At 31.9% G+C, this 22,124-nt stretch overlaps 1 protein-coding gene across 4 annotated transcripts in view; it reads right to left on the reverse strand.

Moving 5' to 3' along the window:
- Positions 1-22,124, reverse strand: part of LOC139492244 (DNA polymerase zeta catalytic subunit-like) — an 86,565-nt gene continuing 64,441 nt past the window's right edge. For all 4 annotated transcript variants that reach the window (XM_071280436.1, XM_071280437.1, XM_071280438.1 and 1 more), the window contains 11 exons: positions 21,163-21,242; positions 19,912-19,981; positions 19,458-19,565; positions 16,098-16,207; positions 15,227-15,341; positions 14,256-14,393; positions 11,208-11,398; positions 8,025-8,252; positions 6,753-6,819; positions 3,422-3,583; positions 1-2,064 (listed from right to left, as the gene is read on the reverse strand). In XM_071280436.1, the coding sequence (XP_071136537.1) occupies positions 1,915-2,064; positions 3,422-3,583; positions 6,753-6,819; positions 8,025-8,252; positions 11,208-11,398; positions 14,256-14,393; positions 15,227-15,341; positions 16,098-16,207; positions 19,458-19,565; positions 19,912-19,981; positions 21,163-21,242 (1,419 nt within the window). In that variant the 3' untranslated portion in view covers positions 1-1,914. The remainder of the gene's footprint in view (positions 2,065-3,421; positions 3,584-6,752; positions 6,820-8,024; positions 8,253-11,207; positions 11,399-14,255; positions 14,394-15,226; positions 15,342-16,097; positions 16,208-19,457; positions 19,566-19,911; positions 19,982-21,162; positions 21,243-22,124) is intronic.

Genomic DNA, 22,124 nt, shown 5'->3' on the forward strand with positions numbered 1-22,124 from the left:
GGATTTTTAACTTATATTTTTTTCCAAATAAATTACAAAATTAGCTACCATTTGTAATCATCATACATGTATAGATATGAAATAAAAATTTATTTATACAATTCTGCAGCATAATATACATAAATAAACAAATAACATGACAATCAGCGTTTGTGTGTCAGTATGAGCAAATTTCTTTGAATAAACAGGTTATATATACAATGATCTACAGATGAAATATGCAATTGATAGTAAAACAAAGATGGGAATATATCCTTATTCATCTTAATAATGAGATTTAACTGCTTTTTTTAAATACATTATCTTACTATTCATTTAGCTGTCCACATGTACCTCAGTTATTACAACTAGAAAACTGACAATCACATGTCAGCAAGGGCCCTTCTTGCAAATGTTTTGTGTGAAGCTTACAAAGAAATTTATGTTAATAGCAATAGGTTGTCAATTTTTATAAATTTTGAATGATACAGTAATTAATTCAGGATGTGTTCTTGATAGGTACAAACAGTTTTGCTAAAAACTTTTTTTTTAAGTGGTCACTGAACCAAGAAAATGAGGTCACAGATAACAGACGAAAACTGCATAACATAAGGCATCTATATACAAAGTATGAAGCACACAGGTCTTCCACCTTCTTAAATATAAAACTTTGAAGAAGTGGACGTGGTCACTGAACCAAGAAAATGAGGTCACAGATAACAGACGAAAACTGCATAACAAAAGGCATCTATATACAAAGTATGAAGCACACAGGTCTTCCACCTGCTCAAATATAAAACTTTGAAGAAGTGGATAAACTCTGCCGCTGCCGCCAGCTTTCTGCCACAGAAGTTGCAGGCTTGACAAAAACTAAGTTTTTATCTGAACTTTGACAACAGCGAATAATTTTGACTGTATATTATACCTATGTACCAATATAGTTGTCGAAATTCCAAAACAAGAGGGTTTTGAAAATTTGAGATATTTTACATTAAGTAAATTTATACCTTTCTAAAAATAAAATAAAAATGGCACCTTTAGATTTATTGTTACATCCATCTATCTTTTTTGTTGAAATCCTATAATAAGAAATTTCAGATTATCTGTGATTAAAAAAAATAATCTGACCACATCTTTTCCAAACTTATAAAACAAAAATAAATAAAAATTGACACCTGGAAACAATTTCTTATGTCATATTAAACCTATTAATTTTTGTTTAATTATCACAGCACAAAAAGATGTTTCTCAAAATATCCATGCATGGAAAAAAGATTTGCCAATACTTGCACAACTGCATACAAAATATCATTGAGTTATTATCAGTGGCTAACCATATAAACTGAGATATTCACAAACAAAGAGTTGACACCACTGCTGGAAACAGCTTTCTTATGACACTACCTAAGCATGCCAAGATTTCTGCAACACACTCTGTATTAATACAAAATGTTAACATATATTCAAATGATAAATGTACTGCATTCCACATTTACATTGAACAATGATTTTTTTTTACTTTTGTACAAACCTTTACATATTAAAAGAAAAATATCTGTAAGTTTAACTAGACTTACAACATATAGATACTTTTATTATGGTGCTATGAGTTATTCAGCCAGAAAGTACAATTATTGAGCAAAGAATTATCATTCCATATATATGTATATGCATACTAAAGACATGTCAATGTCACACTTGTCCTAAAGTTTTTAATCTATGTTGACGGTTCGTTTTATTACTTCTGAGTAGTTTTATACTACATTTGAAATATGCATAAACTATTTTAAGGAAAACATAGAACATATAAAGGGATCACCTTTAATACCTCACTGTAAACCAGACGATAACAACCATCAACTCCTAAACACAGATATATGATCACAGACAAACAACAACTCAGTTTCAAACTTTCAAGCTCTATATCTTGAAGCGTTAAAATTCAAAACACTTGTTAATAATATCCCTGAAATGTCTTCCTTTATGGCTATCTTTTAAGGCAAGGTTGAGTCTGTACAATATTGGACAGTCCAGTGATACACATTGCTGTTTTTCATCTTGTGCTCCCATACAACAGTTACAAATCTGAAAAGAGACAAAATTATAATAAACATTGTTTTGGAGGTCATATCCATACATTCATATCTATCTTTCAAGTAACCATTTTACATGGGGAACTGATATTGATAAGTATCAAAAATACATATCGACTTTTTTATTTTATTCCAAATGGTGTTCTACACCAGTAATTGTTACATATTTCATATCTTGAAAAAACCTCTGAAGGATGTAAACATTAGGACATTGATAATTGTATTTTACAACATTAAGATTAGTGTCTTTGATTCTAACAGGATAAATGTCACTTAAAATAAATAGAAATTAAACACATATTACTGTTTCTGCTGTTCCTTATTTTGAAGCTTCTGTGAGATCTTCAACAAAGTATTGTATAGCAATCTCAAGACGACTGATCCTTTTGGTGTTACTAATAAAATGCTTGTCATTTTTATTATCATTCATCATCCATTATAGAATTTCGATTTAGATCCGATTTTCTGACATTTTATTACAGCACAGAAAAGCAAAGTTAATATCAAATTTGTGTCAATGATTTTTAAAATCTAACACCGAAAGTTCAGGTACATGAAGAAGAAAATTTCCTGACGGAGCATCTGATTCCATTTATTTATGTAAAATAAATAATAGTATGCTGCTAATATTTACCATATTACAACTTTTAATAAAACAACAAAGTCTCAACATTTCACAATAACTATGCTTGAGATGCTTCTCACTTGGATCACAAGCAGAGAGAGGTATTTATGATACAGATGATGAAATTTCCAAAAACAATATTATCAATTTATAGGTAGCCTCTTATGGTGTAACACCACTAATTCGGTACCCTTACATCCAATCACAGCGCTCCTAATTTGACTTCCTTCACCTGCCTTGGGTACACAAAATTTCAAAAGGCCAACCTAATGCTGGGAAAATTTAATACTACCGTTTTTCCTACAACATTTAACTTCTCAACAGCTGATAATTATTTCAAATGTCGGAGCCCCGCTTGACATTCTCTCAAATGACCTAAATATAAAAAAAAACCATACAGTTCCGTTCCCACACTGTGGAAACAGAAATGTTGACATATTATCATACTTTAATTTGATTTTGACTATTTCACAACTTGGAGGCGAGATATTTTAAAACTATTCAATCAGAATCAATGAATATCCTGTCAAACTTTGTTCTTCTGGTTAGGGTAAAAGTAACAAATTTTGAAATAAGCACTTTCTATATGATATTCTTGATACCAGTAGGTAGAAAATATAAGCCAGAAAATTTCAGAAATGATAAAACATTAGGTACAAATGATATATCAAATTGTCACCATTGTGAGCTGTTCAAGGTTTTATAAATATGCTGAGTAACTTACTTCCAACATTCGGTAATGTACTTTTTCCCACTTTCTAATTCTGCTGTTTAAAACTGTTGTGACCTTTTGTGGGTCCTGCATGCAGCTATCACAGATATTTTGATTTGTGGCCTTTTCACAAACAGGACAGTTGGAAGATGAAAAGTACTGAGAAATCGTTCCCTGTAATATGTTATATAATTAAGGTTAGTTTTATCTTTTCACAAACAGGACAGTTGGAAGATGAGAAGTACTGAACTGAGAAATAGTTCCCTGTAATATGTAATATAATTAAGATAAGTTTTATCCAAATGTGATTGTGTTAACATTAATAAATATTAGCTGTTGCTAATATTACATATTATAAGATGATCGCCAAATACTGTGATTTTGATCTAAAATATAAACTGATAATTTCTGATGTGAAATAAATTTGAAAATTTCACAACTTCAGTTGTTATCAAATCTGAGTCATTATAATGGGAAACATAACATAACCAAATTCATAATACTTAAGGAGGCTCAAGGGTAAAATAATTTCAGCAAAATTTTAATTTTTTTTTAGGACTTATTCATACATTGTCTTTTTTTTAATCATAATAGCTATCTTCTACTTAAAAAGCACTCTAAATTCTCTGGATTTGTCAACAAAAACTATTTGAATTAAAAAATGTATGGGCCATTCTGAAATGTTAGCAATAATACCTTTATATAATGATACAACATACCAAATATCCTATCAATTGAATCATGAATTACACAAATAAGGGTTTCTTTTGGCAATTTGTTTTGTTGTCAAGGGGTCACAACTTTCAACGTCACTCAACAACTGAAACTCCAACTTGATTTGTAACATCTTTTGATATAGCAAATATCTAATCAATTGATTCAAGAAGAAGTGTGGCAAACTTATGTGACTGATTTAGTGCTAATCTTTAGTCACCTACTGGTCAATTATTGATTTTTTATACGCCCGTCAAAATTTTGACGGGACATATTATGGTATACAAATGTCAGGTGTCCGTCCGTCCGTCTGTCCGTCTGTCTGTCCGGCGTAAACATGTTGCACCGTAACTTGAGAACGACTTATCTAAATTTCATGAAACTTAATATAGTTGTGTTTTATGATGGTCAAATGATCTGTATACTTTTTGGTGAAAATAAGATTTAAACTTTTTGAGTTACGGCAGTTTGTAACTAAAACAGGGGGGTGTTTTTTTTCACATGTCGCACTGTATCTCAAAAATTATTCTTGATTATTGCTTAAAACTTTACACACTTCTTAGTTATATTAATCTTTATATCTGTATACTTTTTGGTGATGATTCAAAATTTCATTTTTGAGTTATTGAGTATTTTGTAAAAAAGGGGGGAGGGTTTTTTACAATGTTGCGCCGTATCTCAAAAACGATTTCTGATTATTGCTTAAAACTTTACACACTTCTTTGTTATATTAATCTAAAGATCTGTATACTTTTTGGTGATGATTCAAAATTTCATTTTTGAGTTATTGAGTATTTTGTAAAAAAGGGGGAGGGGGTTTTTACATGTCGTGCCGTATCTCAAAAACGATTTATGAATATTGCTTAAACTTTATACACTTCTTTGTTATATTAATCTAAAGATCTGTATACTTTTTGGTGATGACTCAAAATTTTATTTTTTGAGTTATTGAGTATTTTGTAAAATAGGGGAGGGTTTTTTTTTACATGTCGCGCCGTATCTCAAAAACAATTTATGATTATTGCTTGAAACTGTACACACTTCTTTTTTATATTAATCTAAAGATCTGTATAGTTTTTGGTTTGATTCAAAATTTTATTTTAGTGATATTTGTATAAAAAGAACAGGGTGGGGGGGTTTCACATGTCCCGCCATGTCTCAAAAGCAATAAGGCCAACTAAAATTAATTAGTAGATTTTCATCCAAATTTTTGAAAAAAATGGGGCGGGTGGGAGGATTTTATTTTTAAAATTTTATTTCACATGAAACCCTTTTGCATGTTTTGTGACGAGTTCTTCACATATGTAGGTGTAATAATAAGCTTATATCATGTATTGTAAAGGCCGTACAGTGACCTATAGTTGTTAATGTCTGTGTCATTTTGGTCTTTTGTGGATAGTTGTCTCATTGGCAATCATACCACATCTTCTTTTTTATATACACAAGTATGAGGAATCTTACATAATTTTTCAAATCCTTAAATAAATATATCTAATTGCGGCTTTAAAAACTTAACAACAAAAACGTGTCTTCAGTTTGACTACCTACACCAAATGTATTTGGGTTTCTAAACAATGGCTTGTATTCCCATAAAATGAAGCAAATGCATTGGTATGCAACACAATTATTATGAGTACAGAATAAAATGAAAACTCAGAGAGTGTTGAAAATAATAGGGTTGGTACTTTATATGCAAGATGAAAATATAATTATCATGTAAAACATGAACTTAATAATAAAAAAAAAGTTGTTGTTTAATGACTCTTTTTGGGTGTATTGGGACATTTGCTGTTTGTCAACATAAAAAGACAGCCATGGGTAAAATCAAAGGGCTTGCATAAATAAAATGCATATGTTAGTCGACTTTTTAATTTCAATAAACGGTCATAAATCTGACAAGTTCGTGCTTGTATTTCAATATCTATAATCCAGTCATGTTTTCTGTATCAATGGTTTCCACGAATCTTGCGCTTTGGGTATCATTTACAGTTTAAATTTCCTGAGACAAAGTCATTGCATAAATAAAAAAGTCCGCAGTTTTCTAATCACATAAATTTGTGACATACCGCGATTTGCAGTCTTGGAAACAGCGTGTTTCTCTTAACACCAATATTTCACGTCATTCTCTTTATCAATCTTTACTCTCGGAAGATGATGTTGTCATCATAGTCTAGAGCAGCGGAAAGGTCGACTTAATCCTTTTTGTTAGATTTACTTGAGGTACAAAACCGAAATTTTTGAAACAGGAAGCTTTGAGGATGAAACGAAATTTTAACGGTTACCGGTAACGGGAATGAACGAAATCCGGAAATCGTAAGTTTTATACAATAAAAAAATTCGGGGCGGGACGATTTCAGAGGGGCGGGCGGGGATGAAAATCTATCAATTAATTTTAATTGGCCTAAATGGTAATTGCTTAAAACTTTCTCAGAAACTATTTATGATTATTGCATAAAACTTTCACACAAGACATCGAGCGTATCATGCGCTTATGGCGCAGCTGTTTATTTATTGGTGCAATAGTTTCAGAGGAAAAGATCTTTTAAAGTTTAATGATGACTAATGAATAGCAAAAGATCATACTGGCCCTTGAAGGCAGATTAACTTTATAAACAGTCATAATACTTGCCTTCCTGTTTTCTGAAGGTATAACTGAATGTGGTACAACACGTATAATTTTAGGCATATCAATATACCTACAAAATATAAAATATAGAATATTTAAATAGTCACTGTGAATAAAGGATCAAACTTCATTAACTAAAGGGTTGTCTTCCCTCACATCTATACAATATGCTGCCTCCATCTAGTACCAATAATTCAAAAATATATGTTATGCAGTTTTACTAAAATTCAAATCAAAATGGGCCCAATTATGATGCTTTAATATGAATAGAAAGAAGATAAATGGTTAAATATCAATCTCACAGCACTTTGTCTCACAGCAACCAAATAATACAAAACAAAAGAGTTCATGCCTTTCACTTATTTTATCTATCCAAGGTACAAGGACAATAACTAAAATGAAATGTTTAACATGACACAGTTTTATGACTGCAGAGGTTGAACCCTGAACAGTTGGGGCAAGTATGGACAAAGATGAAGGATTTCACAATATTGATACAAATATATATTTTGATATTTCATTTTTAGACACTTTTTTTTTTTTTATAAATATTTGTAGTTAATTGATTTTGAGAAGAATGGAAAGGAAAATGTAAAACAAATGGTATATTATTTGTTAAAAATTGAATGCTTCTTTTTCTAAATTTATTGGGTGAAAAAGTGTTGACTGAAATACATTTGATATTAAGTGCGGAAGCACTTAGTTAAAAAAAATATGTGCTTAGGGCACAAACAACCCTATATTACTAAAAGATGTATTCAATACTTATAATTACATTTTTGTGCTAGGATCATGAAAACAAGGATTTCTATCAAGCTTTACATTCATTTACCAGTGCACGTAATGTGGAGCTTGTCACGGTCATCATGTATGTTACATTTCATTTTGAAATGAAGGTTTATTTCAGAATGACGCGAGATTGCTGTTTGACAATCAAAATAATGTATAATAATGAAACATAAATGTAATGTAACAATATACCCCCCAAAGCAAATTCTGACCATCCCTATGTAGTATGGAAACTTGTGGTAAAATTTCAGAGAGATCCATTCACTGTTCCACCAGTTATTGTCTGGAAACTAGAAAAAATGCTTATTTGGGCCCCTTTTTGGCTATCATCCAAAATAGTTGAAACATATCACATTATGAACAAGAATGTGTCCCCAGTACATGGATGCCCCACTCGCACTATCATTTTCTATGTCGAGTGGACCCTGAAATTGGGATCTAAACTGTAATTTGGCATTAACTTGGAGTAAAATGAATATGACTAACCATGAGAAGACATCAATTCCAAGTAAAGATAATATTCTTCCTACTGGTGGGAGGATCTGTTTAGTGATATAGTATGTAACATTTATCCTTAATGACGGATCAGTCAGTAGTTCAAATGGTTGTTTAACAAGTTGTATTAAAGGTAGTCCTGGGCTTCCATATACTATAACATAGGGTACTCGCTCTCCCACAGACGGCTCAGATCTTCTGTCATGTTGCAACATTTTTCTGAAATAACAACATCAGATTTTGTTATTTAAATTTGACAAATAAAATCACATTCATATTTTGGTAAATGAAAATAAAAATGGAAATTTTAGATAATTTTCAGCAAATGCTTTGGGACTATTGTAAACATTTGTAGATAACTGGTATATGTTGTGAAACAAACAAAAAATCCTCAAAAACCAATACCTTCAAGCATGATGCAAAAAAGTGTGGAAAACAATCTAACATTAGATATGATGTAATACAATAAATATCTATTTTCAAATTATAATCAAACATAATCTATAGTTCCAAATTTATAGTTTTTTCTTCCATTTGTCACAAACTAATATAGATTTGTAAATTATCTATAAAATGTCAACAACTTTTATCTATACATATATGTAATGTAATGAAATATATAAATTTATAGTGGTCCTTAACAAAATTTTGAAATTTCAAATTATTATCCAGTAATCAATTTTTGAGAAGTAAATATTTGACATAATAGATATAAGATGTGGTATGAGTGCCAATGAGACAAATCTCCATCCAAGTCAAAATTTGTAAAAGTAAACCATTATAGGTCAAAGTATGGTCTTTAACACAGTGCCCCGGCTAACACCAAACAGCAAGCTTTAAAAGGGCCCCTATAAATTACTTGTGTAAAACCATTCAAACAGGAAAACCAACCATCTAATTTATATGAAAAACAAAAAAACAAGAAACATTTATGAACCACATCAACAAACAACAACCACTTCAGGTTCCTGACTTAGGACAGGTGCAAACAAATGCAGCGGGTTTAAACATTTTTAACAGGTACCAATCTTCACCCTTACCTTAAACAATAGTGTAACATCACAACATAGAAGTACAAAAGTAAATCTATATCTTCTTGGAAAAGTAAATTTAACATGAGGTAGGTTAAACTTCTTTTCCAGGATCTCCAGTCCCCTCCTTTTTATTTCCTGAAATATTTTTCCTTTCGAAATAAAAAGTTATCTTTTGTAACCAATCTTTATCCCAAGAAACCATCAATTTCCAGACTCATAATTTAATTTTGGATGTAACACGTCTTCTGATTGGCTGACAGTGTTTTATCTTTCAGCTCATAGACATAATCAAAACACTTATCATCCTAAAACATTTGTACTGGAAAAACTGTCAATGGGGAAACAGAAAATCAATCATTTTCCACATAATATTTCAAAGGTGCACAACATTAATTTTGTTTAACCATGGAAGTATTATATTGACAGGAACTCCAACGAAAAATTAGCACATTCGCACCCCACTGATTTCTTTAGGAAAATAAAAGGTTCCGACTCAGTATGTCAAGTATGTGATAACTCCTTTGTGGGGTATCTGCGATGCCGCCCTCGCGTGTGTAGTTCACAGAAACTGATCTTATCACGTGATCTGTTATCGAGGGTCTAATCTACCTACCAATGTAAATAAACACGGAAACTCCCGTGGCTAATTGCGAATCGCTACACGAATAACGACACCTGTTTCTATTCAATAATTAAAGACTACAGCTGAAACAATCTTAAAAATCGGTCCATATTTAACAGAATGACAAAAGAAAAATAACTGTATTTGGAAAGAAAGTAAGATTATTTTTAGTTTTGTCTAATATGTTTTTATCACTAGAACTAGGAAATCGGGAAATATCGGATTATGCAGATTACATGATTCTGAAGTAGAGTGTTTGCAGAAACTAATTTGATGTCCGTGTAGTGTGCCTGATGGCGCCTGATAACTCAAATTTTAAGTTAAAGATTGTAAATTTTAATCGAGTGTAACACAAATATTAATAGTTTTCTTGATCGTAAAATGTAACTTAACATATTTATAGAAATTGTTTTAAAAAGCACTAAGAGGTGGATAATTATACGCCCGTGATTGTCTCTCCATATAGTATGTATCAAGTTAAAACACAGATTACATGTACACCTTCTTTTTTTTTTTAATTCAACCTGGTCCGAGATTGCTCTGGCGTCTGACGGATTTGTTTTGGGAAATTTATAAAATTTTCTTTTTGTTGAAATGAATGAAACATTTGACACCGGACTTTCAGTAAACAATTCAACAAGTGATTTGTTAGCAGTAAACCTCAATTATACATGCAGATTACAACTATTTGTTTCCTTACACAAGACATTCATTATAATTCAATATAAAAATAAGAAAATATGATTGCCAATAAGATTACTCTCCACCAGAGATCAAATGAAACAGAAGTTTTCAACTATAGCAAATCCATTTCATATATGAAAAAAAATTCTATTGGCCTAATTATGCACAAAAACAAATAAGCGAATATGAAGAATAAATAGATATTTGCGATTGAAAATGATGTCCATGCAAACGATTATGTTTTTTTTTCAGTTTTTTATTTGGGGGGGGGGGGGGGGGGGGATCATATGGCATCTGTTTGAAATTAATCAGTCATCTTTTCTATTGAACATGTTTCAGATTTACAAAAGCAATAAAACTCTTCAATTTCTTCTCCGATAATTTTTTCAAATTCTTCATCATCAAAATCGTGCATGTCCATATTGATTAGTGAAATATTTGTAAACGTTGATAGTTTATTAACATAGAAAACCTAAAAACTATAAATTGTCAACTGCCAAATATTGGCATGGTCGTTAAATGTCATATCCTTGACATTTATGTATACATCCGGTTACTTCGGTAAGTTCCGTAATTACGAGTATCCCGAAAACGTCGTTGAACCCATGCATCGATACAACTAATTGAAAGATGTCAAATTAATTAACAGATACTTAACGATTTTGCGGCATCGCACTATAAACGTTTGAAGTCGGTTTGTTGGAGTTCCTGTCAATATAATACTTCCATGGTTTAACATAACTTGTTTATAACTTTGTTGCATAATCAAAGAATTCATATTACTACACATGGAGTTTGACCAATTTATTACCAGCCAATGTATTTGAAAAGTACCTTGAGATTTCCAAAGCTGGAACACATGCCCCAGGTTTGTATCCAGACATCCCTCTGAATTCCTTGGCAAAGACCAAGTCCAGCATACTAACTTTTTCCTCCATTATTTTACGACATTGGTTCTGAACATATTGCTTAACCTGTGAAACATCTTTTGTTGTGAACAATACTTTTATAGATCTTTCCAAAATCTGAAATTGAATAGTGGCATCTAGAAATAACATTGTAAGAAAACAAATGAAAAATTCTCAAAAGGAGAGTTGGTTTACTTCAGCTGAATTACACTTTTTCTTCTGCAAAATATATTGAAATAAAATTTGCAACATGTTTGAATTACCTACCTTACACTGCTTTTAAATTATGTTTTGTACTTAAGAAATTGTCCTTTAACCAGAATACCTTTGTTTTCCCCCTTTTTTGCCACTAATTCCTATAACTGTTTGAGCCAAAACCCCAGAAAGCCAATTCTAACCATCCCTTTGTGGTATGGAAATTTATGGTATAATTTAGAGAGATCCATACACCATTCCACAAGTTATTGTCCAGAAACTAGAAAAATGCTTATTTGGGTCCCCTTTTGGCCCCTAATTCCTAAACTATAGGGACCATAACCCCCAAAAGCAATCCCAACCTTCCTTCTGTGGTATAAAACCTTCTTGTAAAATTTCATTTAGATCCATTAACTTAAACTAAAGTTATTGTCCGGAAGCGAAATGTGTCAGTAGACTACCTAGATGACAATGACAACATCCTAGTATATATAAACACAAAATTTTGTTCTGCCATTGTATAACAAGAGGCTGTCACAACGACAGCAAACCGGATTTATTAATATTTATTTGTGTCCTGGCAATATCACAAGAACCATTACTGATGAATGGTGAAAGTGAAAATCGTCAATATCAAATTTGACCTCCATTTTGTTATCAGTATCAACATCTTAAAATTTGAAAAGCTTAGATTGAATGGTTCATGAGTAAATGCAACAACGTGAATGGAAACGCCATTTCACAATCTTTCAAGAACCATAACTCCTGAACGGTAAAAGTCAAAATCGTCATTATTGAACTTGACCTCTAATTTGCCATCAGTAACAACATGTAAAAATTTCAAAAGCTTTGGTTGAATGGTTCATGAGAAAATGCACGGACACGACTGGAAACACCATTTTTCAATCTTTCAAGAACCATAACTCCTGAACGGTAAAAGTCAAAATCGTCATTATTGAACTTGACCTCTATTTTGTCATCAGTAACAACATATTAAAATTTGGGAAGCTTTGGTAAAACAGTTCATGCGTAAATGCACGAACACGACTGGAAACACCATTTTTCAATCTTTCAAGAACCATAACTCCTGAACGGTAAAAGTCAAAATCGTCATTATTAAACTTGACCTCCATTTTGTCATCAGTAACAACATATTAAAATTTGGGAAGCTTAGGTAGAACAGTTCATGCGTAAATGCACGGACACGACTGGAAACTCCATTTTTCAATCTTTCAAGAACCATAACTCCTGAACGGTAAAAGTCAAAATCGTCATTATTGAACTTGACCTCTATTTTGTCATCAGTAACAACATATTAAAATTTGGGAAGCTTTGGTAAAACAGTTCATGCGTAAATGCACGAACACGACTGGAAACACCATTTTTCAATCTTTCAAGAACCATAACTCCTGAACGGTAAAAGTCAAAATCGTCATTATTAAACTTGACCTCCATTTTGTCATCAGTAACAACATATTAAAATTTGGGAAGCTTAGGTAGAACAGTTCATGCGTAAATGCACGGACACGACTGGAAACTCCATTTTTCAATCTTTCAAGAACCATAACTCCTGAACGGTAAAAGTCAAAATCGCCATTATTGGACTTGATCTCCATTTTGTCATCAGTAACAACATATTAAAATTTGGAAAGCTTAGGTAGAACAGTTCATGCGTAAATGCAGGGACACGACTGGAAACTCCATTTTTCAATCTTTCAAGAACCATAACTCCTGAACGGTAAAAGTCAAAATCGCCATTATTGAACTTGACCTTCATTTAGTTGTCGGTAACAACATATTAAAATTTTAAAAGCTTTGGTTGAACGGTTCATGAGTTAATGCACGGACAACATTTGATTCCCGCCCGCCCGCCCGACCGACCGACCGACCGCCCGCCCGACTGCCCGCCCGACCAACCGCCCGCCTGCCCGCCGTACATCCCCAAATCAATAACCGACATTTTTGTCACAAAAATCCGGTTAAAAATGGTAAAATTTGTCATTATAGGTCAATAATTCAAATAAAGAGTCATCTAACAATATTGGCCATGTGACTTATTTGTAGATTTGGTCTTTCTAAAATTTTTTCCTTCTCAAATAATAGATTTCATAATAATAAGCAAAAAAGAAAAAATATTTGGTAAAATTTGATAGGGATTCTCCCACAAGAAGTTGTATGACAGTTTTGACATAAATGAACAGCAGGTATATCTCAACATTCTGAAAATTTCTACCTCTGTTAGATTTTCTCTTTTCATATTGGTTTTCCTGAGACAAAATTACCATTTTACCCAGGACTATGTTCTATTTTAAGCCATGTGTCTGTATGTCTGGCCATCTTTGTTGACAGGCAGGGTCATGTAACACATTTATAAAACTAGATATTGATGATGATTGTGGCTGTTTTGTTAAATTTGGCAAGAAGAGGAGAAGTTTTTATTTAGTTTGAAAGATTATGATGCGGACAACAGAAGCCAGTCATGTGGCCTTAGAAAAAAAATCTTTTGAAAATATGAAAATACACTTCTTAGCTCCAAAAAATTCAGACCATGAACTTTTTGAATGCAGACAAGGAAACATTTTATCTTTTCTTTGTTATCTGTAAAATTGCATGACTTACTTGTTACAAGTTGTAATGTATTCAAGCTAAACAATTGTTAATTAATTCTCTATCATATAATTACAATGACAAAGGACAGAATAATAAAATGACATAGGTCAACGATTTTTGTCTATCACTTTAAAACTAGTTACAAGGATAAAAAATTGCACATTCAAACCTTTGCTACAGCAGGACATGCATCTCTTCGCACTGTTTCTATGCCTTTAGCATCAAATATTGGTTCCTTTTGGTCTGGCGTCTCATAACTAAATCCTACATATCTCTTCTTTGTTTGCAAGACACAAGGAAGATAAACCTAAATAAAAAAAACATTAAACTCACATCAAACAATAGCTATAGACAGTTTCTGCCACCATATCCAACTATCAGAGTTATTCAGTACATTCCATTTACAATTAAGTTTTTCATTTTTCAAAGAAAAATAATTATCAAAGGTACCATGGCTCATAATTTAGTACGCCAGACGCGAGTTTCATCTACATAAGACTCATCAGTGACGTTCAGAATAAAAAAGTTATAAAGCCACAGAAGAACAAAGAAGAAGACCATTGAGGACCAAAAATTCTCAAAAGTTATGCCATAAACAGCTAAGGTCATCTATGCCTAGGATGAGAAAATCCTTAGTATTTTCGAAAAATTCATAATTTTGTAAACAGGAAATTTTTTAAAATGACCATATAATTGATATTCATGTCAACACCGAAAGTGCTGACTACTGGGCTGGAGATGACCTAGAGGACGAAACGTCCACCAGCAGCGGCATGGAACTATACAAAAAAGTCTGGCAATGGATAAAATTATGATAGAAGACCTGTACACTAAAGGTCATTCATCAACGAAAGTTACTGTTTTTGATTGGGTTTGCCTTGTTCAATCTCTACTTTCTGCATAGGTTTATCGGGTTGGTTGCTTGTGAAGCTTTCTTGACAGTGGTGGCAGGCAAGACAAATTTTTTTAACAACTTCATCACTGTAAAAGTAATACTCAAATCTTGTCTTAACTTGACGAGCGCTGTGTATTGGCTTAGGCAACAACACAACATCTTATTTGTGCACAGAATCATACATAATCATTTAATAAAATTATTCATACCAGTAATTAACTTGATTTAGATTAAATCCTATTTACCTTTTCAAATTTGAGTTTAATTGGACTTGGATGCATATCTGTTACAGCATCACAGATTTCATAACCAATCTTGAAAGCATCATCTTTACTTCTACCTTTCAATAAGATGAACATGCTGAAAAAAATATTGTTGAAGTTGTATATCATTAGTTGACAAATTCATGACAACCATGACTGACTAAAACTCATTAATTTGATTCACAACAGAATAATAAAAGTTCCAAGGGAAACTATAGACTGGAGTTTGGGCCTCAAAACTGGAGATTTCTATACACATTTTATTGACATTTTTCATTGTTCATGTTAAGTTTTTGTAAATAATACAAATCCTTGATCAAGTGAATTGTCATGACAGTAAAACTACACGTTCCCTATTTTTGAAAGATTACAGCATTTCCACTAATGTACTTGTGTTCAATTAACAAGATAAAATACTAATACAAAACTTTTACATTTGTAAAATTAAGACTGATAGTTAGACAATAAGTTGGAACAATAATTGGAACAACAATTCCAATTTTTATGAGTCAAAACAATATAAATCTACAAATAATTTGTTATTTGAAACGTTAAATCGTGTAAATTTAAAGATAAATGAATCTAAGGAAGAATGTACAGGCAAGGATATACAATATTGTGTTTATTATCAAAGGACTTATACTATTTTAGGATCAATTAACAAAGTTTGGAAATGTAAACTCTTGGTAATCTTCTAGGTACTAAATGATCTCGTAAGGAATCTCAAGTCAGTACCTCACAATGCAGAGTCATCAAATATCATATCTAGCTGGAACGAATCAAATAGCAATAGCTCAACCACATTACTAAAATTTTCAATGCAATAACTATTTGTCTGTATAATCAAATCTACCTATCAGTATCGCCATACAAGACTTTTGCTCCCCACTTTGGTGTGTCTTCTACCAGTTTAATAGACCTTTCTAAAGTTTCTCTTGCCTTCCTAACAATACTATCACCAACCTGCAACAAATTGACCTGTATGTTTTAGCTATATATACTAACAACAAAAAAAGACACAATTATATGCATTCATTATTTAACACAACATAGAAAACTAAAGACTGAGCAACAAGAACCCTACCAAAAACTGGGGGTGATCTCAGGTGCTCCGGAAGGGTAAGGAGGCAGCTGTTGTGTTGCTCATGTCAGTACAAAGACAGTATTAAGTTTAATTTGTTTGTTAACAATTTTGGAATAAAGGGATTATAGTTTCAACATTAAGGAAATATGCATTATCATCTGTGAAACGGATATTCCATAACATTCAACCAGCTCTTGATAACATCTGAAAAACTAACAAAAGGGATGATTTTAACTTCACCACCATATAAGTTACAGTGGTATCAACACTGATTAAGCAGTAATTTCAGCTTTGTGTATTTAGTTGGTGATAGTAATATTGGAAAAGAAATTTTGCTTAAGAGGTTTATGACCGGTAATATTAAAAACAAAATAATTTCACAAAATATTCTTAAATTTTGAATGTTAACAAAGTATTAACATATTTTGATAAATTACCAGACAGTTATCTTTATTAGATTATCTCAAAAGCTAGCCATGCAAACTGTATATAATTAAATCATAACTAGATAATGTTCAAATTGTAGGGGAAAAAATGGTTGCTTATTTTAGCGAATTGTTAAACAAACTAAACCTTTAGTATTTGATGGATATATATGTATGTCCCTGTCCCAAGTCAGGAGTCTGTAATTCAGTGGCTGTCATTTGTTTTTATGTGTTACATATTTGTTTTTGGTTCCGTTTTTCGTACATAAATTAGGCCGTTAGTTTTCTCTTTTGAATTGTTTTACATTGTCATTTAGGGGCCTTTTATAGCTGACTATGCAGTATGGGCTTTGCTCATTGTTGAAGGCCGTACAGTGACCTATAGTTGTTAATTTCTGTGTCATTTGGTCTCTTGTGGAGAGTTGTCTCATTGGCAATCATAACACATCTTCCTTTTTTATATGTATAACCAGATGCTCCGCAGGGCGTAGCTTTATACGACCGCAGAGGTTGAACCCTGAACGGTTAGGGCAAGTATGGACACAACATTCAAGCTGGATTCAGCTCTAAATTTGGATTGTGATTAAATAGTTGACACAGCATAGGTTTCTGACACAGAATGAATGTGTTCTAATGAACTTAAAATTTTTGTTTCTCTTAGAGCAATTCACTATGCTGTTGAATATTAATCCTCTCAAAAAAATGTTTGAAGAAATTTTCTTTTTTATTTATGAAATTTCAAATGAGAAAAATTGAACCCAATTTTTTTAATCACATCCCCCTTTCCCTTATTCCAAAACTAATCTCAATTAAAATTTCTAATGGAGTTTGCAACAATAACTACTCATTTAAATACATCATAAAATATTAAGATGTAAAAAAACTGCTTGTTATCACTGAATGGTAAAGATTATTTTAATTTATCAGTTGGTAGTAAAAAGTGAATATACATTGTATATTGTATATAACAAAGATTTAAGTTGATTCTGGACAAAGAAAGATAACTCCAATTAAAAAAAAATCTTGCTATTGCACAATATTTTGCAATTAGATATTTCTTGCTTACTATTCTGGACAAAGAAAGATAACTCTACTTAAAAAAAAATTTGATATTTCACAATATTGTGCAATTAGATATTTCTTGCCATTGCGCAATACTGTGCAATTGAAAAGACTTGCTATTGCACAATACTTAATATAATAATTTTAGATCCTGATTTGGACCAACTTGAAAACTGGGCTTATAATAAAAAATCTAAGTACATTTTTGGATTCAGCATATCAAAGAACTTCAAGATTTCAATTTTTGTTAAAATCAGACTAAGTTTAATTTTGGACCCTTTGGACCTTAATGTAGACCAATTTGAAAACGGGACCAAAAGTTAAGAATCTACATACACAGTCATGACAGTTAGATTCAGCATATCAAAGAACCCCAATTATTCAATTTTGATGAAATCAAACAAAAGTTTAATTTTGGACCCTTTGGGCCCCTTATTATGTTGGGACCAAAACTCCCAAAATCAAACCCAACCTTTCTTTTATGGTCATAAACCTTGTGTTTAAATTTCATAGATTTCTATTTACTTATACTAACGTTATGGTGCGAAAACCAAGAAAAATGCTTATTTGGGTCCCTTTTTGGCCCCTAATTCCTAAACTGTTGGGACCTAAACTCCCAAAATCAATACCAACCTTCCTTTTGTAGTCATTAACATTGTGTTTAAATTTCATTGATTTCTATTTACTTAAACTAATGTTATTGTGCGAAAACCAAGAATAATGCTTATTTGGGCCCTTTTTTGGCCCCTAATTCCTAAACTGTTGAGACCAAAACTCCCAAAATCAATCCCAACCGTTCTTTTGTGGTCATAAACCTTGTGTCAAAATTTCATAGATTTCTATTAACTTAAACTAAAGTTATAGTGCGAAAACCAAGAAAATGCTTATTTGGGCCCTTTTTGGCCCCTAATTCCTAAAATATTGGGACCAAAACTCCCAAAATCAATACCAACCTTCCTTTTGTGGTCATAAACCTTGTGTTAAAATTTCATATATTTCCATTCACTTTTACTAAAGTTAGAGTGCGAAAACTAAAAGTATTCGGACGCCGGACGACGACGACGACGACGACGACGACGACGACGACGACGACGACGACGACGCCGACGCCAACGTGATAGCAATATACGACGAAAATTTTTTCAAAATTTGCGGTCGTATAAAAATCTGTTCAATTGAAGTGATGGGTAATAACAAAGAATAAAGAAGGTTTTATTTTACAATTTATAGTGGGTTGGTGATCATGTTGTTGAAGGAAAAATTTCTTATTATCTAACTGTCATAACAAATAACAGCTATACAGTTTGACTTTTACTTGTTACTAATATAACTAAAGCTAAGGTGTCTTCGCTGATGTGACATTGACCTCGGATACAAAGGTAATTTAAGACATTGCCAGTCCCGCTGTCTTCTCAACAGTTGTGCTATAAAGTCTCATGTTTAAATCAACAGTTTAATACAATATTTTAATTAATTGAAGCAAATGAAGACTACTGGTAATTATAATTTGATTAAACTGGTGATATAGATTTAACTTTGTTAAAAGCAGTGAACTGGAAAACAAAGAAACTTTAAATGCTTGAAATAATTTTTTCATCTAACATTATCATATTATAAAAGTAAATTATAAAACTCCACTAACCTCAATACATGGCATACGTCCTGAAAAATTAGCTGCAGTGTATCCATAAGTTACATTGGCAATCAATTTCAATCCTAGTTGTCTAGCATGCAACAGGCGATATAATGTCTGTAAAAAAAATTCAAGACGACTTTGAGATATTGCTCTAGGTCCAAAGGTAAAAGGAAGGCCAGTCAAATTCAAACTTGATCTGTGTTTCGTGGTAATAAGCAATGTGTATAAGTTTCATAGCATTTGATTGAGGCAATCTGAGGGATGGACTGGTCCTAAACAATATACCCTATGGCACTTTGTGTCATGCGGTGTACATGTAATTATCCAATCAGTGACATGGTCAAGAGAATATACCGGTAACCACAAATAATTCTACACAGTATGAAAGTTTTAAGTCAAACAGTTCTCTAGTAATGATGTGACAGACAGATGGAAGCAGACTTATCACTAAAAATTATACCTTGTCCTTTTTGCAATCTTTCATGGCTTTCTTCACCATTATTCTTGTATTCAATATATCTTCTACCATCCTATAATTGTAAGATAGAATATACACTCCTATTGGTAAAAATCATAATATGTCAGCATTCATATTTGAACATACTGTATGGCAGGTTATTTTCGTGTGGTGTAAATTTTCGCCTATATTTGTACAAAATTGCTAAAATTAATTCCACCAATTTAAAATTGCATATGCAAATGTATTGATAAAAGTTTTAAATCCGCCAAAATGATAACTGCCAAAATATGTTGTATTCCTTATTCAATGAAAATTGCGAAATTGAACACCCCCAAAAATAATGCGTTTTACGGTAGCTATTGGATATTATAATATATGTTCAATTAAAGAAATAAATCCTTCACGTTATTATCTATACTCATTTTAACATGGGTAGGTATCATATTTGTCAAAATTTTATACTTAGGTCTGCTGCAGTCTATCATTGTAAGAGTGACTTCAGATGTAAAGTGAAGATAAAAAGACGACCTGTACCAATAAAGCTAAATACAACTAGATGTGTCAGAACAACACGAATGGCCCCGTCTCAAAAAGTCGAAAACTGCAATTTCAACAACACATGTGGACACAAACATGATGGTAGTCTCACATACCAAAAATCAACTTAAAATTTGAAGGCGTATTGAAAAAAAGTCTGTATAATTGTGATTTTCAACAATTTTCAAAGTAATAAACCCTTAATTTTGACAAAATCAGCGGAGCAGAACCTAACTTTATCTTGACCTTTCACTCATCATGGTTAACTCACATACCAAAAATCATCCCAAAATCTGAAAGCGTTTCAAAAAATATTGTGTATAACTGTGATTTTTAACAATTTATCAAAGTCCAAGCCTGTAATTTCCGCAAAAATTAGTGGAACAGTACGAAACTTAAACTTGATCTATAACGTATCATAGTTAACTCACATACCAAAAATCAGCCCAACATCTGAAGGCTTTTTCAAAAAAAAAGTCTGTATAACTGTGATTTTCAACAATTTATCAAGATCCAATGCTCGTAATTTTGTCAAAAACTTGATCTGTAACTCATCATGGTTAACTCACATATCAAATATCAGCCCAATATCTGAAGGCGTTTAGAAAAAAACTCTGTATAATGGTTTGTTGATCAATGACAGAATGACAGAAAAGGGTAAAACTATATGTCACTGATAACTTCATTGCAGGGGACATAATAAGAATAACTTACGCTGAGATTATTCCTTTCCTTACGCTCTGTTTCACAAACACCACTCCATTTGGAGAAACTGTCACATCATCTTGGATTTTCTAAAATAGCAATTTTATTTTTTAATTTTGAATATGTAGGTTTCACTTTTTCACTGTCATCTTGCCATGATCCCTTATTTTGACTTATGTCTCATGATATTAAACAGGCAGTAAAAATGATAACTACCTGGTTTTCTTTACAATTATTAGTGTCATTATTATAGCATTATATAATAAAGGGCCACAAATCATGAAAAACATAGGTGAAAATCAGCCCCAATATCATAACTTGAAAATTGCTGATTGAAAGGCTCAACAATTAAGATGTAGAAACAAAGTGAACTTACATACTTGAAGAACTTGTCTTGCAAATCATTTTTGCAATTAAATGTTTCTCTGTATCTATTATACTTTTTTAGATAATAGGTAAAAATGAAAAAAAGGTTAAAGTTTGTCATTTAAGGGCAATAATTTCAATAAGTAGTCGTCCAAAATTTTTTAAATATAAGTAAATAAGGACAATTGAAATAGCTTAAAGCTCTGGGCAATTTTATTCAAGTCTTTTTTCTATTCGTGACTGGTTTTTTTATCTTATATAATAATAGAAAAAAATGTGCATTATAACCCTATTTTGTACTTTTAGCCATGGTGGCCATGTTGGTTGGCAGGGTCATCGGACACATTTTAAAAATAGAAACCCAAATGATTTTGGCCAAGTTTGGTTATATCTGGCTAAGCTGTTTGAGAGGATATTGTTTGGTAAAAGTTAACGGAGAACAGACGATGATGAAAGACAGACCCCAAGAGATGAGGAAATCTTATTAAGCCAGTTGAGCTTGAATGGAACTAAGAATTATGCATTATCTAGTAATTAATGTGGCATTTTACATCATTACCGTAAAATAGAAAAAGACCTGCAAAATGCTTATATCAATTAATATC

Source organism: Mytilus edulis, chromosome 10, assembly GCF_963676685.1.
Source record: "Mytilus edulis chromosome 10, xbMytEdul2.2, whole genome shotgun sequence".
Taxonomy (NCBI): domain Eukaryota; kingdom Metazoa; phylum Mollusca; class Bivalvia; order Mytilida; family Mytilidae; genus Mytilus; species Mytilus edulis.